General features: G+C 45.8%; 1 protein-coding gene across 2 annotated transcripts in view; it reads right to left on the bottom strand.

Annotated features, from left to right (window-relative positions):
- Positions 1 to 14,792: 14,792 nt before the first annotated feature.
- The window catches only part of RDH8 (retinol dehydrogenase 8), a 253,867-nt gene continuing 240,772 nt past the window's right edge, over positions 14,793 to 27,887 (bottom strand). For both annotated transcript variants that reach the window (XM_069604042.1, XM_069604044.1), the window contains one exon: positions 14,793 to 18,083. In XM_069604042.1, coding sequence (XP_069460143.1) covers positions 17,859 to 18,083 — 225 coding nt within the window. In that variant the 3' untranslated portion in view covers positions 14,793 to 17,858. The remainder of the gene's footprint in view (positions 18,084 to 27,887) is intronic.

Genomic DNA, 27,887 nt, shown 5'->3' with positions numbered 1-27,887 from the left:
GGCTTACCATTGGTTCTTGTTTGTTGCCGTCCACCCCTAGGACACTAAACTGTGATTGGTCAGAGCTGATCCCCCCAGGCCTGGGACTCAAACAAGTGCTCAGCTCGCTGTGTACCTTTTCAAGGTGATGAGAATGATATTGTATTGTATTGTATTGTAACTTGTGTACAACACCTTGCCTTATGAGAATATTCTCCTAAAGGTAGCAACACTTGTTGCAATCTGCGTATGTTGCTGGGACCGGCTTCTCTTTCCCACCATGAAGATAGTCCAGTGTTTCCTTCAGCAGTAACACGTATTTAGAGACCACAAAATCGAGCTCTGCAGCTCCTAATCATGAGGATTTATTCTGTTTCTCTGTAGCTGTTCCCTTTGTCGTCTGGGGATTAGAATGTGCCTTCATTTCTCTTGACCTTGGCTGTGGGCCCGTCTCACGCGTCTTGCTCTCTGTCCAACCTGTATCGGATGAGCTCTTTTCCTGTTCAGTGGGTTGAGGCCTTCTGTAATTTTCCTAAACCTTATACTGCAGTTTCTACATTATCCATGTTTTACTACATTCCCTATAGGCTAGTCACACTTGGCTCTGTCAGGTTCCCTATGTATATATTCCTGCAGTTCCATAGGGTTACCGGCGTTGGGCATCTGCAAGCTTGCTCAGGATCTCTTGTGCCTTGCAGTTCTGCGTTACTGCATTTGGCTAATGACAAAATAATAAAAGCATAGACAGTATGCATGTGTATCAGTCCTCTAGCTATAGAACTGTGTGCTCGTGTTCTTCATGTATACAAGTGTGTGTTTATGTGGTGCAGTGCGGACTGCACGTTGGCTCCATGTCTAACGCTTATATGTTGTGGTGTCACTAATGACGTCAGTAACATGGCTTCTTGGTGCTCAGTCCAGGCTGTCCATATAGGTGTCTCTGATCACGATCATGGGCTCTTCTCTCACATCAGGAAAGATTTGCATTGCTTGGTCTTTATGGCTGGCTGGCTGAGCGGGTACCTCTCAGTGTATTTATCAAACCTGGGTGGCTGTGAGCATTTCTGGCCTTTCGTCTCATCATGAATTTAGTGGGGTGGAAGGGAGGTCTCGGGACCCTGACTCCCTCTTCAGTGGCAACGCTAGTAAAGGTGAAGGCTGGAAGCTCTGGGAATGCTGGACACTCCACCATTCCAAAGAGAACCAAACTCATTGATTTCTGTCACCCACTGATGTTCCTTAAAGTCATCATCCTGGACTGGATGAATGTAAAGAAGGTGGCCCTAAACAGTAAAAAAATGAAAGCCCTAGTCCTTGGTTCTCCAAGCCCAAAGACACTCCAGTTCACCTAGCCGAAGCTCTGCACCATCCCCATTCTCCCAGGAATCTGGGAGTGCTGTTGTACAACAAGCCTTCTCTAAGAAGGAAAGCCATGCAATTACCATCTCAGGATTGCACTGGTTACAAGTAAATTCCCACATCACATTTTGGGCTCTGTGCGCTACCCACATAGCCATTCATAGTTCGGGTCGCACCTAGCTTCAGGACTGCATCAAATAATATTTCCTAAAATGCTGCTGTAGCCCACGGATGTCTGTCTCCTTTAGGTTCTTAACTTCAAAGAAATAAACAGCAGAAGCTGATGACGTGCATTCCTTGCCACAAGGATTTGGAATACCTTTCACCTCACCTCTGACACAAAGACATCCTGGCTGGCTCGATTCAGCAAATGCTTAAAGATATACCTCTTCTCCTTGGCTGGTTGAAATTTCTCACCCCTTCCTGACTGTCTACTTGTGTCTGTGTGCTTTGAAGTGAACATGTTTTGCTTGAGTCTGTTGCTAATGCAAAGCAGCACTCACAATTACAATTTAATGTTGTTCGATCCATTATTAAGACCACCTGCCGTGCTTGCATGGTAAGAAGTGTTCACAATTAAAAACAAACGCTGTCCGACATGCAAGTATGTGTAAGTGTAAAAGGCGAGGCCATTTTGCATGGCTCATTAGAGATACAGGCGGTATATAAATAAATATAAATCCAATGACATATGGTGATGTGAACATTGACCTAATAAGAAGGTTCCAGGACATCATCTTGTACAAGGGTAGGACATGCAAGGCATGGATATATGTGGCTGAGAAGTGTTCCTCTCTATTAGAGGGGGAGTAACAGAGAGTTCTTTACATCTGTATTGAGGCCTGAGACAAAAGAGGTGAGTGTATCAGAAGTGGCATCTGTTTGGACACAACAATATCCAGAAGTATTTACAATGAATTTAGGACAGCACAAAGTGTTTGAACAAACAGCAATATTAAGATTACGCCCTGTCCCACACTGCATGAGGGACGGTGTTCGACAAGATTGACGTGTCATTAAAGAGATGGAAAGAGCAAAGTGGTTAGCCCCAATTAACTTGGTAGCCAAAGCTAAAAGTAAACTGGGAGTTTGTATTGATTTGAAGGCTCGCAACAAGAACATTTGGGTGTATAGGCATCTTTTGCCTGAAATTACTGAAACATTGGCGACTTTAGGCACTACTATTGTGTTTAGCATCATGGACCTATCTTCACCATACCACCCGGTTAAACTGTTGGAGGAATTCCAAAACGTAACATTGTTCATCACTCTGTTGGGAGCAGTCAAATGTTGTTGCATGCCGTTTGGTGTGGCTTCAGCAGCTGTGGCCTTTACACCATTATGGAAGAGGTTCATCAATGGTTACCGAATGCTGTTGCTTTTCAAGATGATGCACTAGTATGCGGTAGCACTATTGAATATCATGATCACATTCTCAGATGTGTATTAGACCATCTAAGAGTGGCAGGGCTAACCATACCAAGGAGTAAATGTAAACTAGACATGAGTGAACAATGTTGCGGTTAAGACCACTCCTCTCAGAGCTGTCCTAAAGAACAGAGGCAAATGTATTTGGTCGCATCAGTATGATGATGCATTCCAATGTGTCAAATTGGATATTTCCAACGCTCCCCCTTTATTTTTATTTAAATCTTAATATAGAAAAAAAAAAAAAAATATATATATATACATATATATATATACACACAATATATATATATATATATATATATATATATATATATATATATATATATATAACAAATACTGTGAATATGGTCAACTAGAGAATTAGAGTGCTTTACAAAAGACATATACATAAATGAACAGAAGTTTAACTTTGGGACAGATGTGCCATACACACTGTGGATGCTAAAGATCTTGGTCCCAGCACCATGTTAGTGCTGTATTCAATGTAATGTGTAGGTGGGTGTACAGTGGCTTTTCCTTCCCAGTCTCTCAAAGGTAAGGTAACAAATTACTCTGTAATCGAACGAGAAGCTATATTGGGCTAGTCACCATTTTAAGTTTTGCTTGTGGGGCAACAGATTTCCACTAAGGTCAGATTGTAAACCTTTAGCACATATTGGGCCTCATTACAGGTCGGGCGGTCCGGAAATAACAGTGGCGGTAAACCCGCTGCAACTGTTAATTCCGGACCGCCCGATCCCGAGTCCTGCAGGTAGGAGGTGGTGTTCCCGCCAGGTCTGACCTGGCGGGTTTACCACTGCCCACCTGCAGGCAGACAAGGAAACACCGGCACCATCACAAGATGGTGCCGGTGTTTCCATGATCCCCATTCCCATTGAGTCCTATAGGACTCAATGGGAATGGGGATTTACACCATTCCGCCTCCGGAATTCCCAGGACCCCGGGGTTGTAATGCCCCGTTAATTCCGGGAATCACAGAGGCGGAATGGTAATACGAGTCTGGCGGTAACCAGGCGGTTTTACCGCCTCAGTTACCGCCGGACTCGTAATGAGGACCATTGTTTCCAGTTTGGATGAATGCCTCTCCATGCATTTAAAGAGGGCTACTAGTATTGCAGTCATTTGACTTTACCCTGTTATACCTTCCTAGAGTCAAGAATGCAGTAGCTACTTGCCTGGCATGCCTCCCTATTCCTCAAAGATTAGAGGGGGAGGACTCTATCAATAGCAATGTTGTTATGACATCCGTGCCATGTCAGAAGAAAATTGGGGACAAGCAGAAGTAGAGTATGAGATACTCAAAAGCATTAAGGAATGGACAATCAGTGGGTTGCCAGATAAACCCACCTTAGGAAGATATTGGTTACACTGGTTTGAGGTTAATTATGATCTTTGCATTACTGATAGCAAATTAAGAAGGAACAGTAGAATCGATCGGCCGTCTGCTCTCAGGGAGAACATTGTTCTGCTAGCTTACGACGGCATCTCGGATGCAACCTCATGAAGAGGAAGCTGCAAAAGATGCTCTGGTAGCTGGGCATAGCTACCAGAGCATCTGGATAAGTTAGTGAGGGCGTGCAATAAGTGTTTGGCCAGTGACAAGTCTACGATTACCAAAGAGACAACCCTTCGGGAACCCTGAATTAAGTGTCAGTGGATGTCTTGGGACTAATTCAAGATTTGGTTAGGGGGTCAAATACATTTTTGTACCAGTGGACTATCACTTTACATTATTAGAATGGTGGCCTAGTATAGAAACGTGCACTTGTGAAATGATAACATTTTTAGAAAGCATTCATCTCAGCGAGTGGTTTCTCCCACTGATAGTGACGGATAAAGGTGAGCACTTTAATTCTGAGGCTAAGAAATATTTTTGGAAATCATGACCCATTAAGCATGCCAGTGCGATGATGTATCACCTGTGCAAATAGACTGGTGGAAAGGGCAAACCCCCAGATTAAAAGTGGTATTCAGTTGGCGTTGAAGTCAAAATTACTATGTAGGGAAGTGGTTAGGCACATGGTTTTGGTGTGCCCTACTTCACATTATGACAATGGTGTATCGCCATTTGACTCTCTCAGAGGAAGAGAGTTAGGGGCTTCCCTGTGTCCTGGTTGGGTAGGGATGGCCAACTCCATTTCAGTGAATATGTGCAGTATATTGCAGGCCATCGAAGAAGCACATGTTTCCTAAAGTAATGTTGATGCACGACAATAGGTCAAATCACAATGTTGGGTGGTGGGTGAGTGGAAATGGTTGAAATTATAAATTGCAAACAAAGCAAACACTGTTGCGTCACAGGATTTAAATATGCAAAAAAAGGCAAATTTGTTTACTATATAGGTACTGTTGCTTCACAGGTTTGGTTTTAGTTCCATCCAATTAATTGCATCTCAGTTCAATGTAGTAGTTAAACACTGTTGCATCCCAGAATTCAGTTGGTCTCAAAAAATGCAAGTTTAAATACCCAACACGTGTTTCACCGTCTGGTGTATGGCGGATCTTCAGGGTTTTTTTTTTTAAATTGAATTGAAAGTGGTTCAAAGAAAGAAAATCCGTTGAACTGATGGTATTTGTTTTTGTTCTACTAGGGTGCCTAGTAAGGATCAAAGAAAAAAGAAGGGAGAAATTACTTTAATTATAAAGAAAAAAAATGGATATCCAATTTTATACATATCCTGTTTGTAGGGGTTATTTTTTTTAAAGAAAAGGACCGATCTCTAGATATATATAGAAAAAAGCACTTACTTGAGTAGCCTGTTTCAATTGACTGGTGTAGGTGGATCTGGTTATCACATTTTGGAATTAGGAGTAGCTGTTTGTAAGAATGACCCTAAGTGGAAACAATGTACAAATGCGGTGTCAGTGGTAATCGCGTGTATAGCGGACATAATTAAGCTCCGAAATGCGAGCACTGTGAGGTACACAATACAGTTAGTACCGCTTTAGCAAAAACTATGGGGTGAGGCTTCTTACCTAGGTATAAAGCATGGGAGTTTCCAATGGTAGCAGTTCGAATTTGATCTCTGGTTCGATTGCCGAGTGTTCGTACTGTGGACACTGCCGGGAATGATCCGGAAGTGAAAAAAAGGGAGAATGAAAGCCGTGACGTTGCGGTCACATGAACGTGACCGCAGGTTTGCAATTGAGAAAATATGTTAATGTGCACGCCATGATTGAATGGGTTTCCATAGACCGAATATGATGAGATAAACCTTATGGATTTAACTCATGTAGAGAAAAGAGCTCTACTTGATGGGTGTATCTCTTGGTAGATGGAGACTAGTAAGCCCTAAGCAGACACCCAATTTGTATTTAAATTATATGGTATAAGTTTGAATTCATGCAAAAGGAGGTAGACATGGACCTGTCAGGTATGTGACTAATCATACTCAAACACACTTCAACCTGGTGTTCCACACAAAGGGGATGATGAAAACTTAATTTGGTAAAATTACTGCCAGATAGATCTATGTTAATTCAAAGATATAACAGGAAAAGCAGAAACGATACAAAAAGAAATACACTGACTGATTTACAAGCATATTATTAACTCATTCTTGAACTCTGAAAGAATAAATGTATTAATTAAGCAAAACATAGTGTTCTCATTGCAAAAAGTGGTGTAATTCGTGGTCTACATTGTGCCCACTGATAATTGAGTCCATGGACCAGATCCAGTAGGCTTCTCTTTTTCGAAGACATAGTTCCAAATCGCCTCCTCTTTTTGGAGGTGAAAGTTTTTCGATCCCATAGCATTGGATCTTTGCTAGGTCTGACTCCTGGTGATATTGATGATAATGAGCACAAATTGTGAAGGGGAAATGTTCGTGGTTCTCCAAAACAACATGTGATGTGAGGAATGGACTAGTCATTGTAGAGGCAGGTGAGGTTTGGGCCATTGGCTGCATTGCTAGGTGTACAGTGGAATGTGATCTGCTTTTGGGGCAAGTGAATGATGCTGAGGGAGCTACAACATATTTGCCAACCACCGCTCAGTATTCCTCCTTGAGTGTCAAGTCAATATCAGACTTGGCAATCGACCTTAATGATACCCAAGGAATGGTTGACTGACATCTTGCAGCCAACAACAGTCTCAGAACAGTGTAAGGTGTGTGGTTCCAATGAGATGGGTCAAAGACTGTTTGCAAATAATATTGTAGACATGTGGTGTTCTAGTTACCTTGGGGTTATAGGCAGGTGCTTATCTTTGAAGATCGAACCTAGGTAGGGCCTTGTGAGGGATGGGGGCTGTTACCTGGCAAGCCCACCCGCGGACGTGGGGGTTAACACCATTAGTAGCCCAGTATGCTGCACACAGTGCTAAAAGTATGTGTGCACAAAAAGTAAACCACTTACTTTGATAAAAGTATGTGTATGGCCGTGCGTTCTTTCGAAGGTTTGCCACAACATAGATGTCCACCCAGGACGCCTGACATGATGGGTGGCATGTACGATGAAGAAAGCAGGAGGGCAAGGTGACTGGTGTCCAGCAGGTCGATGGAAGCAGGGTGGATCAAGCAGATGCGACCAATGGAGGGTGGTCATGAGGAGGACTACACGAGGTATGGAGGATGAAGAAAGAAGGAGCCAGAAGCAGTGGCGGGCGCTTGCAGCTGCAGCACAGAGAAGCCAGCAGCTCCCTTCATATGCAGGCTTTCACTGGCTGTTCATGCCCGGTATTTGAGGGAGCAAACTGACTGCCCTCCCTCCAGCCGCCCTCCACCCCACCCCTGCCTGGTGCTAATGATAGAACACCACAGCACTGAGGGGGGCGCTGTTGGATGCCGACTAAAATGGCCACCTAGGTGAAGAGCGGCACTGTTTCAAATATTCTATATAAAACGATCCTGCGGCTAGGGACGTCTTTGGCAGAAGATCCAACCAGATCCTGGTGTCGGAAAGTCTGGGGCATCGGAGGAGCGGTCCACCAGCATACCCGAGCGTTATATCCCTGAAAAAAGACAGTGGGCCTCATTACGACCCAGGCACTAATGGGTTAACGGCGACGTAAAAGGCTGCGGCGCCGTTAACCTATTAGCGCCTAATTACAAGGGGCCTCATTAGGACCCAGGCGGTAAGGGGTTTACGCCGGCGTAAACCATGGCGCCCCTTACCGCCTGAGTACGAGTTCCCGTAGCGCCATGGTGATTTTTACGCCTGCTTTTTGCAGGCGGAAAAATCCATGGCGCTAAGGGACTTGTTGTTAATTACGCCACCGTAATTTACGGTGGCGTAATTAACGCCTTCCCCACTCCCATTATGCCCTATGGGGCAAAAATGGGAATGGGGAAGGGTAAATGGGGATTGGGGACTTACCGCCCCGCCAAGGTCGGAATGGGGCGGTAAATCCGCCAACCCCCATGGCGGAGTTGGCAGCTTAGCGCCATGGACCATGGTGCTAATAGCGCCATGGTCCTCCGCCAAGGTCCTAATGAGGGCCAAGGTCCCTTTGCGGGACCCGACCTTAACGGCTGGTGTAGACCAGCCGTTAAAGTAGGGACCCGCAAAGGGACCTTGGTGCTAATTACAGAGCCGCAATTTGCGGCACCGTACTTAGCGCCTTCCCCATTCCCACTGAGCCCTATGGGGCAAAAATGGGAATGGGGAAGGGCCATGGAGGAAGGGGGAATTACCGCCCGCCAACCTTGTAATGGGGTGGTAATTCCCCCTTTCTCCATGGCGGAGTCGGTAACTTACCGGCATGGATCATGGTGCTAATAGCACCATGGTCTTCCGCCAGGGTCGTAATGAGGCCCAGTGTGTACACCACACACTGGCGTGGATGCGCAGCGAGAGTAGAAGAATCCAATGACCTGCTCAGCCGCCAGCCATAACGCAAGCCTGTGCCCGATAATAATATCCCGACAGGTGGGATGAGGCCCCACACCCCGCTGTCGGGATATTATTATCGGGCAGTGGGGCCTCATCCCACCCACACACTGTGTGCACTGTGTGCGAGCAGTGCACCCCGTCATAGAAGTAGGGGGTAACACATCACAAGACGTTCACACATCCGCCTTCTAAAGTGTTTGATACGCGATCTCCTGAGTGGTGGAGGGCAGGGAACCACGCGCCGCACCGCCGCATCCGCAGTCAGGAGGCTGCGGTCACAGATAAGATCAAAGGCACTCGTTATGGCGGGGAACAAGGAGGGTGATGGCAAACCCCTGACTTCCAGAGCAAACTCCCACCAGAGGGACTTGCTCCCAGATGCTGTGGGTGAGTCCCAGCACAGAGCGCGTGGCAGAGCCTGCCGCCGGAATTACGTGTGACTACCCATACTACATCCAATATAAGCTCAATATAACAAGTATTTTAAGATTATCGGCGTACATGGGAGGTTGCGGGTTACACAACAGTGACTACAACAGTTGCACCTGCACCCAAAAGATAAGATAAGATCTGCCAGGTTAAAACAACATATATGTAGGGTAATGCAACACTGCTGCCATATTTGAGATACGAACACCAGCAGGAAGTCATCCCACTAACGTGGATCCACGCATAAAGACAAAACATAAGGAGTATCCCATATATAAATCAAATAAGTGTGCACACAGTCTCATTCCAAAACTACAAGGATCTAGGGAGGTGCCTTGCCTCCTCTTCGCAGAGAGACATAGGAGAATACCAAGTTGTACCCTGCATAAATATACCCCGATCACTATACGCAGACAATACGTGGGTGACGGGCACACGAACACTCAGCAGAAGCACCCAGATATCCAAACAGTCAACTCGATGGGACTTGGACATAACAAGGGGCAACAAAGGGCACAAGAAAGGCCCTATGGAGGCGCACACAAGCTCGAATATGGGGGGTGAGGGAGCGGGGGCCCCACAGTTGTGCCCTTCGACCAGCCCAACACCAGTGGAAAACGCCATGGACCCAAATATGACTGCGCTCAGGCCAGTTTTGCACGTCAACAGCAGGTTGGACAATATTGGGAGCAACATATCCTCAATCAGGGCGAATCTTCAGAAAGTAAATACTAGGGTCACCGAGGCTGGGAATAGAGTAGGTGTGCTGGAAGACAAGGATATTGAAGACATCAAGAAGAGCCTGAAACTGGTCCGATCCAAGTGCGATGATTTAGAATCAAGATCACGTTGGAACAACATTAGAGTGGTGGGCATGGCTGAGAAACCCTGAATGTACCAATGGAGATATTTCTGGAGGAGGCGATATGCACAATGCTCCCTGAAGCCCAGTTTTTCCAACAATTCCTTCTCGAAAGGGCCCCCAGAGCCCTCGCCCCTCCACCCAAACCTGGAGCTCCGCCAAGAACTATCATTGCACGCTTACTCAGTTACCACGCCAGGGATCTGATTCTCCACCTCTCCCAAGAAAAAGGCACGTTATCGTATGACTCAGCACGGATACACACATACTGTAACCAAGCTGTGAATTATCTTATGCTATGAGCCCTGATGCCTATGGGTTCGGTTCGCAATACAAATAAATAAACAAAAAAACAAACTCTGACTTCTCAAATGGAGTTCAGGCAGGCCGTCGCATATTCGCCAGGTCAAAAAGGCGCTCAGAGCAAGATCTGTACCCTACGCTATGATGTTCCCGGAAAAACTATGTCTACAACATTCCGGAATAGCACGCTTCTTTGAGACACCCAAAGAAGCCATGGCATACATACAGCGTAATATTCCATTACTTCGAAACAGTAACAACCCTTTGACTCAACCCAATACATGACCATACCTGGAGAAACCGATTGAAGATCACAAGTTACATAGTCCCGATCCGCCAGAAGTTAGCCCAGCAGCTCCCAAGAGCGACTGAATCGAACAATATGGTCACGGCCAGGCAGAGCCACCCACAGTTGCAGATGTTGCAGTTAAGTTATGGGGTTACTCTATCCAGTTGGGGGGATGGTGAGGGTGGGGCGGGTGGCTTGGGAGATTCCAGTTGCCTCTAAGGGGACGGGGGGGGTTGCGATACACACAATAATCATGATCATAATAACATTGTGAAGGGAGTTATTTGGGGGGATAATTGTTTAATTAAAAATACTGAGGCTACACAGTTTACGAGAGTTCTGGAAAATCCCATAACGTCAAGAAAGACGTGAATACGGACCGAAAATGGCATCACCCAGGATAAACCATGGAATTAGACTCTTAACCTGGAACATCAGAGGTCTGACGAACCACATAAAAGCCAGGAAAATACTGACATACGCTAAACGGCATAGGATCGACATTCTGCTCTTACAAGAGACCCGTGCAGTCAGGAGAGTAACAGAGTCATTAGCCTGGAACTGGGGCTAGATGCGAATTGGTTCGGAATACTCCTTGCAAGCCAGAGGGGTCCTAGCCGTCATTCAACAGCGCACCAGCTTTCAAATTGCCAGATCAAAGATAGATGTGGAAGGTAGATATGTAATCATTTGGGGAGAAATACACAATCAAGATCTAATCTTAATCAACACATATGGCCCAAACATAGATACTCGGGAATTCTACCTACAGATCATGGCACTGATCTCACCAGTGGGGGAGGCTAAAATAATATGGGGAGGTGACCTAAATACAATCCTTGACCCACTGAAAGACAGGTCGTCCAAAGGCCACAGAAAGCGCACCAAGTCGGCACTGACCATTGCACAAGCTATGTCCACACTACCCCTTACAGACGCATGGAGAGAGCTACACCCCAACCTGCAGGTATACACGTTCCACTCACACATACACAAATCCAGCTCCTGCATTGTCTATTAGTTGTGCTCCCCTGAATACATCCCCGATATAGCCGAATGTACCATACTCCCCTGTACATTATCAGACCAATCGCCAGTCCTTTTAGACATACAGTTGGAGGACATAGACCAAAACCCACGTATCTGGCGAATGCCTCCGGTGCTACTGAAAGACGACTCAGTGATAGAACCATTACGGACAGACATAATTGACTTCTTTGACTGCAATACGGGATCAGTGGGATTGGTAGTCACGGTCTTGGAAAATGTTAAGGTTTGGCTCAGGGGGCATCTGATATCATGGTCATAAGGTACCCTGCGAGTAATAACGAGTGAACTGAACCAAATCGAACACACACTAAAAGCCCTAGAAAACTCAAACTCATAAGCACCAGGGATCGACACACTTAAGCCACTACAGGACCAATTATCAAAATGTATATCCCTGGCAGAACAGGAAGTATTGTACTTGGCACAACCGATAAGGGCTAGGCGATATGGGGAGGGAAATAAAGTGAGTAGGTCCCTGGCTAATATCATCAGATCAGAGCAAGGGATAAGCCCGATCACATGGGTAACCAGCTCAGACGGCAAAATACATACAGATGCCCGTAAGGTGAACACAGTGTTCTTAGAGTTCTATTCTAAACTATACACAAATGCAGATCTAGTAACGCCAGAGGAACTCAAACAATAAATGGACTGGTTCCAGCTACCCATATTGGAACATGTTGATAGAGAGGCGCTAGTCCTCCCCCTGAACATAGAGGAGTTTAGTCAATCTATTAAGGATTTAAAAGCAGGTCACACTCCCTGGTCAGACGGTATCCCCGCGGGTACTCAGCCCTAAATTGCTGGAAGTGTGGGAGGAATCCCTTGGGACCGGCACATTCCCAGAATCCATGAGAGAGGCCATAGTAACAGTCCTGCTCAAACCACATAAGCCTGCGCATGAACCCAAGTCTTACCGCCCCTTGTCACTGATAAATGCGGATACCAAAATATTTGCCAAAGCAATAGCCAACCGTCTACTACCCTACATGAACAAATTAATACATCCAGATCAATCAGGATTCATCCCGCTCGCGATCCACTGTTTTGAACCTCTGCAGATTTTTTGCCATTACTTCACAACTAAAAGCAAAAACGGTGGCGGTCGCACTCGATGCTGAGAACGCATTCAACTCTTTATCCTGGAGTTTCATGTATGCCACACTTCAAAAGATGGGATTCGGACCCAGATTTCTGAGCTATATACGGTTGCTATATAAAGACCCTGTGGCCAGAATTAGAACTAACAAGACCCTATCACCTGGGTTCACACTCCACAGAGGCACATGGCAGTGCTGCCCGCTGTCCCCCCTCATCTTCGCACTCACCATGGCATGGCGGCACGTCTGCGATACAAGCACGCATGGCAGGGCATCCGCTTTCGAGGACCTCCTCAATTCATCTCACTCTTTGCCGACAACACCATTCTGTATATAAGAGACTCTGATACCAACCTTCCTCCTGTGATGCAAGAGAGAGATACATTTATTTGGAAAGTACTCAGGCTATAAAATCAATCAAACCAAATCAGAAATGATCCCCCTTACACAGGCCACAACACAATCACAAGCTACAGCCCAGTTCCGTTGGACCACCAAGTCAACTCGCTATATAGGCCTCATATTGTCGACGGATAAACGATCCTTATACTCTACAAATTATGAACCATACCTAACGCTGCTTGAGATGAAGCTGAATGTCTGGAATAAACTCAAGATATCTACATACGGTCGGATAGCCCTATTAAAAATGGTTGTGGTACATGAATTGATATTTAGTAATATTCCAATCTGACCTGGCCGTCAATTTTTTGACAAACTACAGAAACTCGCCTCCAACTTCGTGTACGGAGGAGGCAAATTGAGACTTAAATGGCCTAAAATGTGTGAAAAATATGAAACAGGCAGACTAGCGGCCCCTGATTTCCTGCTCTCCTACTACACTGCACAAGCACACTTTGCAAAATACTGGATCCATACCACAGAATGCTACGCCACATACATGCAGATAAATTTGAGTCTGCCCCCATAAACCTGCAATCCATGATATTTGCCAAAGCCAAAAAAGACGTCCGTGAGGTAGACCTCCTATCCTCCACAGTGCGATGTTGGGCAACACTATTAAGCAGAGTGGAATGCAAATATCCATATTGGCCCTCCTCCCCAATCTGGCACTACTCAGACTTCGGACCCACGCTAGACACGACGATACAGCAGAATTGGGATCCTGGGAAAGAAATGCGGCTGGGAGATCTATACCCCGGGAGGTTGGTGACGCTGTAGGAGGTTCAGGGGAAGGTAGGTGTAGGTCTCATCACAACAATGCAATACCAGCGACTAAGGGTCGCGTGCTGAAACAAATGGCCATCATTCCCAACCTCACCGATCCCCCACTCGTTCCTGACTGACATTATGTTGCAAGAGGACTTTAAAGGTAAAATAGCCACGCTATGTAAGGCAGTGCAAGCACATGCCCCGTCTAAAAATACGATGAAGATTGAATGGGAACGCGATTTGAACACCACAATAGAAGACCAACAATGGGCAAAATATTGATACTACACCTAATCCATTTCCATATGTACGAACTTTAGACTAATCCAGTTTAAAATACTGAATCATTTACATATACCCCACAGCAAACTGTCCAAATTTGATCCCCCTAAACGAGCACTCTGCCCAAAATGCAAGTGAACTCAATACACGTGTAGGGACTGTCCTCCGATCAGACAACACTGGGAAGAAGTAGCCACTATCCTTAGCAACATACTGGACATACATATTCCGGCCATCCCACTGAAATACCTACTAGGTGACATAGGTAAGGTGTCAATCAAAATGCGCAGACTCTTTTCAGTCGCAGGCGCAGTGGCCAAACGGAATATACTCAAATGTTGGAAGGCAAAGTTCGCCCGCACCTCACAAGCTTGGCCTAAAGACTTCATTTTTGTATACGATTGCGTAGAGCGCTATGTCAGAGGAGTATCTTCCACCTGTAGACCGAAAGACATATGGGGTCCTTTCCGGCGACATCTAAGTGGCATCCATGATGGGTCAGATGATGAGATACCCCAGATCACTCCTTGACGCTGTACATTCAATACTGTTTGTGTACTGTCAATGTAATGTATTCAAACTGTATGCATGAAGACTCACTTTAAGACCTTTGATGTAATGTAACCGTCAGCTGAAAATAAAGTTATAAAAAAAATAAAAAGAATACCACAGCATTCAAGCAATGCCAACCAGTCAAATATGCAGGCAAAGAAAAACAAGTGCTTTAAACCGGGATACAATATCACTATTTTACAGATGGAAGACACTCAAAACATAGCTCTCTTCTAACATAATTGCTCCAGTCGATTTATTGTTTTTTCATCTGATCCTTTGATGCAGTTTCAGAAGCACCTTCGAAATAATGAGGATGACGTCATTCCAATCCAGGAACAGATGGGCTAAATCTGGATGTTGACTGCATGACACATAATGACAACACTTGATCACCTGGATTTGCATTTCGGGACTGTGCCAGATTTGGACATTGTACTACAGAGCCGCCTTGGCCCATCTCAGACCACAACGGGGAGTTCTAAACAAATCAACATGCTTTTATTAAGATCCCCCAATCTGGTCTTGTCTCTGGTAGCCATAAAGACATCAACATTTAGTCAATCCAAAAACCAGGACAAGCTTATAAATAACATGAAGAAAAAGAAACACTTAGCCATTTTTCCTACGCCTGTTTAACTATTTTACATATCATTTTTCCTACGCCTGTTTAACTATTTTACATAGCATTTTCCTATGCCTGTTTAACTATTTTACAAAGCATTTTTCTGTTGTGATGTGCTTGTCAGTGTGTGCAGAAGCTGGTGATGAGAGAATGTTGATGTGCTGCAGCGGAATGTTTGGGTGTGAATGTCATGTCAAGGGTCTCGCTAGAGTCAGTTGGGAGAAGCTAGCCTGGGTGATGGGACCCAGTGGTTCGCTCTACAACATCTTAAAGTAACTTATAATAAAGCTTAACTGAAGAACCATACCTGCATGCCCAAGAAGGCGGGCTGCAATCTAACAATGGCGACGAGGATGGGATACGAACCAACGCGTGCATAGCAGACAATGAGTCACGTGTGAAGTGGACTATGGAAAAATGCAAATGCATTGGCTTTGTGGCAACACGGATAACGTAGTAAAGGTCCGGCATACTTAAAGTATCTGCAATCCGGACATACGGAGTGTTTGGACATGAAGGACAAGTCGAGTATCCTTTGCTGGTTTATGCCATTGGTGGTGAAGCAGTAATGGACGGCATCATATGTTACATATAAGCTATTAGCTAAGATTTGTAGTAAAGTTTTAAGATTCCCAATGAGTGATATGTGGTGAAGCATGGTGAAATGGATGGTAGGTCAGTGCACGTGAGAAGCTAACCCAACTGCATTTAGGTGCATGTCAAAATGTAACACTTTGAGGAATTGCAGGTCAGTAGTGAAAGGCATTGTGGACGGTGCATTTTGGACTTTAAGTTTTTAGTTTAAGGCAAGGGAAGTGCTGATGTGTGCCTGGAGTGGCGACAATGGAGAACCTGTGTAAGTGAGCTAGATATAACCCTTTGAGGAGTTGCAGGCTTAGAGGTGCAAAGCACCTATGGACCTCTAGAAGTTAACAGATGTGAAGTGACTATTAATTAGAATTAAGGTTGTATGAAATAGGGGCATATTGGTGCTAGAAGTTGCCTTAAGTGAGGGTGGCATCATTGGATGAGTGGGTATGGTGTCCCTCAATGTTGGAGGGTAGCGCCTTCCATGAGTGAAGTTAGGGTATGGTGACCCACAGAGTGGAGGGTAGCACCTTCCATGTGTGAGTGTGGGTGTATGGTGTTTCTCGATGTTGGAGGGTAGCGCATTGCATGAGTGAAGTGAGGTTATATATATCCCACAGGGTGGAGGGTAGCACCTTCCTTGTATGAGTGCGGGTGTATGGTGTCCCTCAATGTTGGAGGGTAGCGCCTTCTGTGAGTGAAGTTAGTGTATGTGTCCCAGTGGATATGTGGGTGTGATATCCCACAGGGATCGGAGGGTTGGGCCTTTCGTCTGAGAAGTGAAGTAAGTAATGTATTCCGTACCAAACTAGGGATGTAGGCACACCCAGAGATGTTTGAATAGTGCTGCATGGAAGTCAGCAAATGTAGAGAAGGGGGCGCCCTCCACGTACGGATGTGAAGTAGGTTAGGGGGGGCGCTCTCTAGACTTTTACGAGTTGCATCTCTCCTTAAAAAGATGCACAGTTAATGTGTTCCCCACGTGTTTCCTTGTGTGGTTCTGTGAGTGTGTGTAGAAAGGGAGATGTGCGGTGATGTGCTTTACGTGTGTGTGGTGTCTTTGGAAGAAAGGAAGATGTGTTGTGATGTGCTTGTCAGTGTGTGCAGGAATGGTGAATCGAGAATGTTGGTGTGCTGCAGAGGAATGTTTGGGTGTGAATTATCGTGTCAAGGGTCTAGCTAAAGTCATTTGGGGGAAGGAAGCCTGGGTGATGGGACCCAGTGGTTCGCTCTATAACATCTTGAAGTAACTTATAATAAAGCTTAAGTGAAGAACCATACCTGCGTGTCCAAGAAGGCTGTTTTCTAACATTTTGCTATGCCTGTTTAATTATTTTACATAGCAAGCCACATCCCCATCTTCCTTCCACCTGTTACCTTCGCGTTTATACCAAACGCATAGCGCCTTCAGATTGCACGTATGAAGAGGGATACTTTCAGTATATCCCATAATTTAATACATATGGATAACGTCTGAGTAGTGCTTTGCTTGGGGCAACGCAAGGTATCCTCACCTCCTGAGAATCTACTCAGAGTGGACAAAGGAAAGCAATAGCACAGCTATCATGAATGTACCAACCCTAGGTGCCATTCCCCTTATCTCTGGGCTCCTTTATCCGACTTGTACATCTTATGCTGACCTTGCATGTTTCTAGGAGGGAGATAGGAGTGTTCCTGTCTATCTCTAGTTCCTTTGTTCCTTTTTGTTACAATTCAATTGAAAAAAGACAGCATGGGTGTCAATGTCTTCCAGTTGTTATAATGTTCCAGATACATGTTCTCCTTTGGGAGGGGATTGCTCAGAGCAGCTGAATGCCAGCTATTCCTTTATGATTTTGAATGGTGTCCGTAAAGAGGATTTGTCTTTTTGAAGTCGTCCTGCCCTATACGTCCAATGATCACTGACATACTCTGTGCGATTGATTTCCTCCCGCTTCCAACCCCTATGAGCTTAGCTTCGGGCAATCTTCTTGACTTGGCCATGGGTCTCCAGGTTCAGGTTCAAGCGGGCGTTACCCTGCGTCGGAAGCAGTTGCAGGTGACGCACTTCAGCAGGTTGAGGCTGACGTGGAACAAGGTGCCGTAGTTGAAGAGCAGGTTGTAGAATGTCCGCACCGAGAGGTTGCCTTTGTCGTCCGCGTATTTCAGAGCTGTCAGCGGCGTGTAGAGCATGTTCGTTTGGCAGCGGAAGTCTGGCTGGGTCATGTTGATCACGTTGACAGTTGCCTGGAACATAGGACAAAACACTGCACTTAAATTCTCACTGGGAGGCAAACAGAATCTGCAAATTCTCATTTGGAAACAAACAGACGGTGCACAAGTCTACATGATAATCTAATAACTACAAAGTGCTCCCTGTGTTCCCAGCCATGACAACTTTACAAAAAAAGAGTTTTTGATTGACAGTAGCAGACAAGTGTTCATTCCTTGTTTGCAACTTCAGAAAACGCAGATCCAGTTGGAAAGATTATCATCCCTAGCTTTGCAATTCAATCCTTTGTGAGATACTTTTCATTCATTTCATGGACATCTGAGGTCCACGCTGTCACCAGTTGCACACCGAAAAGTAAGACAAGCACAACATTACATATAACTAATGCTTACTCTTCAGTGTGTTTCAGACACTAGGGTTTCTCCTTGATTGTTCTTGGACTCTTGTCCAGTCATTAGTGCAGATGTCTGTGTTTTTCATCATTTGTCTACACCAGGAGAACAATAGCATCCCTTTCTAGGTCAATATCTGGATAAAGTCTACGCACAGTAGTGCCAATGTCTCTATAATCGGCCTAATGTACTGCACTAGTTCTCTAGAGTGTTGGATTAGTAAATCGAATATAACAATACCTGTTACTTGTTTGATAATGGAATCAAGCAATTGGAGCTCGGAGCTGCTCACGAGCATGTTACGGTTTCCAACAGGACATTTCCAACAAAGTGCTGACATGTTCACAGAGAGGAGTGTCTGGTCTTCCTTTAACCATCAACTTGTCTCTGGATCTCATGGCGGCTGGCTTTTGTCATATAGGCCTATTATTATTATTATTATTTGTATAGTATTTATTTGTGTAGTTCTGCACAGTTACCTTTTTTTGCCTGTTGTGGCCACCATTGAAATAGAAAAGGGACTTACTGGTAGCCACAGCAACAATTTCCTAATAGAAATCACCCCTTTTTTCTGGGGGCAGACAGGGCAGGTGACGGCGCTGAGAATTCGAAGCAAGCCTCACTACACCAGGCCTACCTTAGGCACAGATTGAGAGGCTGTTACTTGCAGGTCTGCCCCTGCACAAGGGAAGGTATTTGTCACTATAGTGATTATAGCTTTCACGACCCAGCTGGGGGAGCGTACATGGGTTTTAATGGCCCGCTATCCCGAGCTTTGGTAGGCCCGAGCAAACCAATGTATTTTGGTAGCCCAATGTACTCATTATGATGTCACACACCATTTCTTGCAAATAAACATTGGCCAGCTAGTACATTATAGCTTGCATGTTCGTCGAAAACGGTTTATTTTAGCCTTGTCACCTACAGCAGTGGTCTTTACCCGTCCTTAACACCCCGGTGCCTGGAGAGAAAGTAATCAAAGCTGTTCCTTCCATTTATATTGTGCCATGAGGAGCGGTAGTGGTCACAGTCATGGAACAGAAGGCGGCAGAAGGGAAAGGCAGATGCACCACCGGACTGGATCGACAGGTAGACAAAGAGTGCGGATGCGAGTTTGGGGAGGGGGAACTGAGACCAACAGATGTTTTGGAATGTGGACAGGACTGGCAGTTAATGCCCACAATTCAAGCCATCTGTCCTTCACCCTCGTTGGAGGTCACTGTATTTGAACTTGGTCAGCAGCACATGTTTCATGATTGTACGCTGTGCATTCTATATATATATATAGGATTCTGTCAGGATTTCTGTGCATTCCACTTTTAGCCTGTCTTCTAAAATCTTCACTCATTTATGTCCTCTGTGACCCTCATGGAATGACAGATTTCATAGCCATTTTATACCCACATCCAGATCCTGAGACTTCAAACAAGCATATATGTAGCATATATGTAGCATATACATTTGTGATGTCATCTTTGATGTCCTGGGTATTAGTCTTAGCAGTACACAGTGGTGGCACGAGTTATGGTTGGTTAGCTTACCATAACTGGCAAATTTCTGAGGTTTTTGGGTTTTACTTGTAACCATAACGTCCCTTTAACTAAGTTTTCTCAGTGACTAATACACGGCCCGCGGTCGCGGGCGTGTAGTTATGGTTAAGTTGATAAACTCATAGGAAGAGCACTTTTTCTGCAGCTTATAACTTCGCTCCCCCTGGACGAATCCTCACCAAACTTTGCAAAAAAAGTATAGGGCTTGGTCTGAATTCTTTCGTCAAGTTGGGGGAAGTTTTGTGCAGGGGGCAAAAGTTATAGGGGGTCCCAAATATTTTTTTTTTCCATAGACTGAATGGGGAAAAACTTTGCGCATGGCTACAGGCCGAACGGCTGGATGAATTTTCACCAAATTTGCAGCAGTAGCGAGGGCTTGGGTCAGAAGAGTGCTTTTGTGTGTTTGGTGGAAATCCAACCAGTAGTTCTGTTGCAGATAACTGAAATGTACGTCCCAGAAAATGTGTGATATCGCGGACCCATTCACAGAAGTGTCATTGTCTCACAGAAGATTGGATGTGGCCAGAGGTTGGCTGGAGGGAAGAGTGGTGTACCTGAACATTTTTTGGGAAAGCCGTCATGGTGTATTGGAGGAACGTGCAGCGGCGAAAGGGCTGGAAAATGTACCATGTGCAATGCGTTGACGGCAATAAGGGAGGGGACGGATGGGCGAGTGAGAAGTGCTTAATGTGACATATGTAGGCAAACACTGTGTGTGGTGATGGGAGGCAGCTGTCGTAATAGCTTCCGCCGCAACTTGTTTGCGGAGACCTCTTTTCGTGGTGAGTGGTGGCAGGTGAATTGCAGAAGGGGAGTGATTTGCACGTGACATAGGGTGGGTGGGAGCGCGGGTGCCTGTGCGCTGCAGATGGAATGTGGTAGTTGGCGACATGGTGCCATGCATGGGTGAATGAAGGTGCGGTGGGTCTGTGGAAGGATTGGACTAATGGGTGCATGGGCGAAGGCCGTAGGCCGCAGGGAGTAGGGCATGCACTCAAGAACCTGGGCTGCAACATACCCACCACAGGAATGTATGTTTCACTCTGCATTTGGTACAGGGTGCGGCTTGCATAGTGTGGTATGTGCAGATTGGTTGCGGTAGGGCTAGTGTTGGGACCAGAATGTGGGTAGGTTGGCAGTGACACAGTACTTGGTAAACGGAAATGTGGGCGCCCATAGTAAGTGAATAAAAGTGCACATGGGTGCAGGAGAGAGTGTTTTCTTCGCACATTATGTTCACTTTTGCAATTTGTTGGTTCATAGCTGCGTGCGCGGTGCACAGGTTGGGTAGGAGTGCTGGTTGCAGTGGTGTGTATGTGTATGGTGGTAGTGGGTGCCATGGTGACATGCATGGTGGCATTATATTGCTGTGGGTGTGTTCACGGCCTATGCTGTGTGCAGATTTCTTCAAGTAGGCCCAATGTGAAAATGTTGTGGTAAGTGACACAACACTTTGGGAATGGCTGTGGGTAGTGGTGGCAGCAGCTGTGGTGTGTTTGTGGATTCTGGTAATTGCAACCTGTTTTCATGCATGGGTGTTTTGTTTGTGCTTAATGTTAGCTGCCCACATGGCCGTTATGTGAAGTCCTGCAATTTGGTGTTGCTTAGCGCCATGGCGCTGTACCGGTTGGGTAGGAGTGCTGCTGGCAGTGGTGTGTATGTGGATTGTCATACTTGCTGGCATGGTGACATGCATGGTGGCATTACATTGCTGTGGGTGTGTTCAAGGCCTAGACTATTGGGTGCATGGCCAAAGGACGTAGCCCATAGGCCATGCACTCAAGAGCCTAGGCCTTGAGACCACCCATGGCATTAATGCATTTCTAAATGTGCATCAGTTACAGGGTGGTGACATTTAAGGAATGGTTGTGGAGCACCCATGGCAGAAATGCATTTTTGATGTGCATCAGTTACAGGGTGGTGGTTGTGGAGCACATTTCATCCGTTATAGCCCAGTGTTGCAAACAGATTGTAGGTAGGTTGTAAGTGGCACACTACTTTGTGAACGAAAATGGGTATGCCCATAGTATGTGATTGAAAGTGCACAGGGATGCAGGAGAGATTGTTTTGTTTGTACATTATGGTAACTGTTGCAATTTGTTGTTGCATAACAGCATGGAGGTTCGCTGTGTTTGAAGATGCAGCAGTAAAAAGTCAAGCAGTTCGGCCTCTGGGTGCAGTGTTTACATACTATCAGTATGGTAGAGTTGTGGGTGTGTCCAAGGCCTACACTATTGGGTGCATGGCCGAAAGCCGTAGGTCATGCACTCCAGAGCCTAGGCCTTGAGGACACCTATGGCAGTAATGCATTTTGAACATGTATCAGTTAGAGGGTGGTGACAGGTAGGGAATGGTTGTGGAGCACATTTCAGCCGTTACAGCCCAGTGTTGCAAACAGATTGTGGGTAGGTTGGAAGTGGTACAATACTTTGTGAATGGAAGTGGGTAAACCCATAGTATGTGATTGAAAGTGCACAGGGACACAGGAAAGATTTTTTTGTTTGTACATTATGGTAACTGTTGCATTTTGTTGCTGTATAGCTCCATGGCGGTGTGCTTCGAGATGCTGCAGTGAAAAGTCATGCAGTGTGGGCTCTGGGTGCAGTGTTTGCATACTGTTAGTATAGTAGAGGGTATGGATGAAGGGCAACTTATATGTGCTTGGATAGTGTGCTGTGTGCACAATGCCTGCAGAATGGGCAATGCTGTAAACATTTTGTGGTTACGTTGGCAGTGACACAATACCTTCTGAGTGGAATTCGGTAAGATAATAGTATGTGAATGAAAGGGCGTAGGGGTGCCGAAAACAGTGTAATGTTCATACATTATGGTAACTGTTGCATGTAACGTTGTGCATGTGCATTGCGGTGTGGAGGTTGGTTAGGATTGCCGGTGCCAGTGGTGCGTATGTGCATAGTGGTAGTTGGTGACATGCTGACATGCATGATTGCATTACGGTGCAAGGTATGTGTGGAAGGAGCACACCCACTGGAGCAATGTAGGTTTGACAGTGCATAAGGCACAGGGTGGTGATCTTTGAAGAATGGGTGTGGAGCACATTGTCGACATGCTATAGCACTACAACTGAGTTGCGAAGCGTGTATTGTGCATCCCATGGTTGTGGTGATAGTTGCAACGTTCTACAGTATTTGGTGTGCAGCAGGAGATGGTGCAGTGAGAAGTTGTGCAGTGTGGCCATAGGGTGTAGTGTGTACGTAATGTGAGTATGGAAGTGGGTATGGTTGAAGTGCAGGTTATATATGGTGGTTACTGTGCTTTGTGCAGAATTATTGAAGTAGGTCCAATATTGTGCAGCTGTTGTGCATTGGTTGCCAGTGACACAATAATTTGTGAGTGGCAGTGCGTAGGGGCGATGCAGCCTGTGGTATGTTTGTAGATTCTGCTAAGTGTGTCATGTTTTTGTGCATGGGTGTTTCATGGTGTGGGGGAGTTGGGTGGATTTGCTGCTATGTATTTTACGTTTGTGCATAATCGTAGGTGCCCACATGGTCGCTTGCTTGGATGTATAGTGTTCTGGTGGGTGTGGAAAGGGCAGCAATGTTGTGTGCATGGCCAAAGGTGTGCTAGGTGCGTCTGAGGATCTTTGTGGGTGCTGCAATCGTGCATTATTTAGCAGAGGTTTCTGGTGGAGGGGCTTTGCAATGAAATGGAAAGTGTACTGAGAGTGTTCAACAGTAAATATGGAGTGCTGTATAGAAATGACAGTGTGCAATGCAGAGCCTTTGTATGTCATTGCTGCATGCTTGTTTGAAAATGTGACAGCAACAAATGGGGGAGTGCTGCAAAAAGGACCCGTCCATAGAGAAGAAGTATTGTCTCAGCTTCACTGGGCCGTGGCCCTCACTGTATATTGGAAAATGCACGTGCACATCCTGCCATTATGAGCAGGGTGGAAAGGGAATTGGAATTGTGGGAAATAGGCAAGTAGGGGCGTGGTTCACAGGAAGGGGCGGAACCATTTCCTCCCAGTACTGTGTCATGAGGGTAGTCGAGATGGAGAGACGCACAGTTCTTATCGTCAGTGATACATTTGGGCGCCATTTGCACAGGTGTTGTGTGCAAAGAGGCGTTGCTGGTAATTTTGAGTTGGAAGGAGTGGACGCTCTCTGGGCCTGTCAGGGTGACTGCAGTTTCGGCGGGATGGGCCGCCTTTGCAGATATGTGACGTCCGTCGCAAACGTTGACTTTGTCGTGCTGCACTATGGAAGTCTACATTTGGGTTCCATGTCGTGTGGACGATCAATCCGTCACATGAAGAGGTTGCTGACCACAGTGATGCGTATTTTTCCTCCTGCAAAGGTCGTTTACTCATGCATAACACCAAGAGGAGTTTGAGTCCATGATAGTGTAATTTTTCCACAGCCAGAGATCGCAAGGTGTTCTATAAATCGAAATATGCGTGAGTTTATGCAAATTGTTGGCATGCTCTCCACCCAGTATGAGATCATGAGGTTGCCAAATACGCAGTGCTTCCGTAGAAATGGCATTTATTTGAGTGCCATTGGCAATATCGTTTTCTTTTACACTTTGCAAGAAGCATTGACCAGAATGTGGTAAAAATGTGACGATAGGCAAACAGAAACGCATATAAAGCAGAACATTAAAAAAAGATGCTGGCACGCACGTCACAAAAACCACAAAAATAAACACTTTCATACATCTATGATGGAAGACTGAATCCCCTACCCAGTTAGATATTGTTTACCTCCCTTCCCTCGTCCCCACACTATCATGAAAAGGTAGTGCATTACGTGGTGCTTTCAGGATTACACGCGCCACACCCAGAGTAGCTATGTGGATGTCCACGAATGGAGAAATCACGCATATTTTCATTGAACTTTGTGGTGGACGTGCTTTGGAATGGCCCAACATTTGTAATGTAAATGTGTAACGTTACATTTCAAGTGTTGTACAAGAGTGACAGTGTTGGATGATGGTGGCTTTGATGCGACTGGTGGATGCATGTGTGCCTATTTACGCGTAACCCAAGGAAGTAGAGCTGCAGAGAACATATTGCAAAGGGAAGAAGGACTGCACCAGCTTTACAAGGGTGCAGCCCTTGCACTACTTTGGGAGGCGCACGTGCCAAACGGTGCCCTTTAGACCACCTTACCCAATTGCCATGGCAGTGTGGGGATTAGCCAATGAGGTAGTGTGGGTGTGGTTAACAGGAAGGGGAGGTGTAACTGTTGTACATTATATTCTACGTACTGAGGGTGGCTGACATGGCAAAACGCATTGTGTTGACTGTAGGTGATCCCTTTGTCATAGATCTACACAACTATGCCCTGCAAAGACTCTTTGACAGCAATTTTCCTTTGGCAGGAGTGGATGCATCGTGGAACGCTGTGTATGAGTGCAATTGCGCCGATATGCATGCACTTTGCAAAGACCTCGCCACTTTTCCAGTAGTAGATGTCATCGTCATCCATTACGGCGGCATGCATATGGGTTACCTGCCTTGCTTAGATTTTTTGCGGGGACTGTGGAGATTGCTGAATGTCGTGAGGATGCTTTTTCCTACTGCCAATGTGCTTTTCTCATCCATAATATCACGAACAGTATGGCCTCCTGTTCATTATTGTCGTTCCGAGCCAGACAGAGGAAGGTGTCTCGTCAACAGAAGCATGTATACTATTTTGTCCGCTCCTGGAATGTTTTCTGCAACAATGACCACATTAGTTGTGGAAATGCAGAGTGCTCCCAGGAAAATGGCATTTTCTTGTCACTCATTGGCAACACAGTTTTGTTTGCTTGTCTACAGGCTGCAGTGAAGAGTTTACTGCACTACTGTGAGCAGAAGAGCTCACAAAAGCTAATGAACACCGAAAAAAAGGTGTTTCCGTAGAAGCATCTAAACAAAAACAAAAAACAATCAGCTCTTTGAAGAGTCGCCCCTTACCACGTACTACCCCTATCCTGGTTGCATGTTATTCCTCAAGCCTGCACGCAGCGCGAAAGCTACATCCGGGGATTTTGCTAGAGGCGGCCACGGAAATGGAACTGTAGGGATTGTCCAATCACATGATTAGGGTGTGCGCCAATAGGAAGAGGGACTCCTGCTTCACTTGGGCCCTGGCCCTCGACGTACTCGGGGACCCGCACGTGCCCCATTCGGCACTTCTCACCATGCTGGCTTATGGAAATGGGACTGCAGCGCTTGTCCTATAAGGTGGTGTTCAGGGTGTGCGTCACAGGAAAGCGCACCAATATGAAGAAGGACTCCTCCTGCTGTACTGGGGTGCGGCCCGCGCAGTCCTTGAAAAATGGCACGTGCCACATTCTGTCCTTCTTAGCATGCTAGACAATGGAAATGGGACTATGGCCTTTGACCAATGAGATGCTCAGGCTGTACGTGCAGAAAAGAGCTCTAATATGGAGAAGGAATCCTCCTGCCTCACAGGAGCGCGGCTCTTGGGCTCATTGGGGAAAGGCGCGTGGCTCATTTTGCGCTTCTCACCATGGTGGCCAATGGAAATGAGACTATGGATTTTGGCCAATCAGGTGCTCTCGGTGTGCGTCACAGGAAAGGGCGGCATTCAGTTTATCCATTACTTTGTGTAACGTACAGTTTTCATTGTGGGTGATGGCTTTGTGGAAGATCTGTGCATGTATGCCCTCCAAAAAGACTTGTCTGGCAATTTCGGTTTGGAAGAGGTGGACACTTTGTGGTGTAATGTCGAATCATGCTGTTTCGGCGGACTGCTCTAGAATGTTGACGCGTGGCCTCTTAGGCAACTGTACATTTTGTGATTGTGCACTTTGGGGCTTTCTTTTTGGGTTACATGCCTTGTTCCCATGTGTTTAGTCAGCTGAAGATTATGATGAAAGCAGTGCAGCGCATTTTTCCTACTGCCAAGGTGCTTTTCTCATGTATACCCCCGAGAATAGTGTGGAAGTATTCCAAGGATTCTTGTCGATAGCCAGAGGTCGGAAGGGGTCTCATCAACAGAAGCATGTGTGACTTCGTGAGTGCTGCTGGGATGTTCGCTTGTCAGAATGAGAACATTGGTTCGCGATACATACACTTTTTCAAGGCAAATGGCATGTTTTTGTCGCACAGTGACAATGAAATGTTGTTTCACAATCTACACACTGTAGTGAAGATCCTAATATAAGAATGTCAGCTGACGTTAAAAACACACATTTACGTATGAAGACCGCAAAAAGAAAGAAAAAACCCCCCAAAGGTTCTTCTAAGAGCCACCACACCTAATGACTTCCGCTCCCCTGGCTGAAAGTTATTCCCCCACTCCCGCGCTCGTCCAGCAGAAAAAGTCTGCAAATATCATGATAGTTGCAGGGTGGCACGCGTTACATACTCCCCTTTTGCAGATGATGGCCATAGAAATGGGCCTGCAGAGGCTACGGGATTGGGCAATAATGTTTCTGGGTGTGGTGTGTATGGACAGACTGTGACACACAGTGTATTTGTTGACATAAAAGCAGAGGGTGCGGTTATGGCTGTGTGTTTCACAAGGCACAGCATGCAGGTTTTAGGGGATTCCGAAAAACATTGAGTGAAAGTGAATGGAAAACACTGTGCAGTGGCTACTCATTTTGCAATCTATCATGTGCATGTGTATTGCAATGGAGCAGCTACAAGGAAGTGCCAGATTTTGGTTTCTCTGTATGACATGCAATCATGCCGATATTATTGGTGTTCATTGCGCAGGGAAAATGGTGCAGCATGTTACACAACCTTAAGTGCCATTTGCGACGAAGGAGGCACTTGCCCAGTTCATGCGCTTGTTTCGGATCTCTTGCAGACGTTTGTAGCGCATTATGCAGCCACTGATGTGGCAGCTTCATTTCCTATTTGGTCCGTGAATGCAGACAGCGCAGTACATTGCAA

This window comes from Ambystoma mexicanum, chromosome 3q, assembly GCF_040938575.1.
Source record: "Ambystoma mexicanum isolate Mex_15411 chromosome 3q, UKY_AmexF1_1, whole genome shotgun sequence".
In the NCBI taxonomy this organism is placed as follows: Eukaryota; Metazoa; Chordata; class Amphibia; order Caudata; family Ambystomatidae; genus Ambystoma; species Ambystoma mexicanum.
Note: the sequence above shows the minus strand (reverse complement) of the source record. Positions and strands in the feature narration are given on the sequence as shown.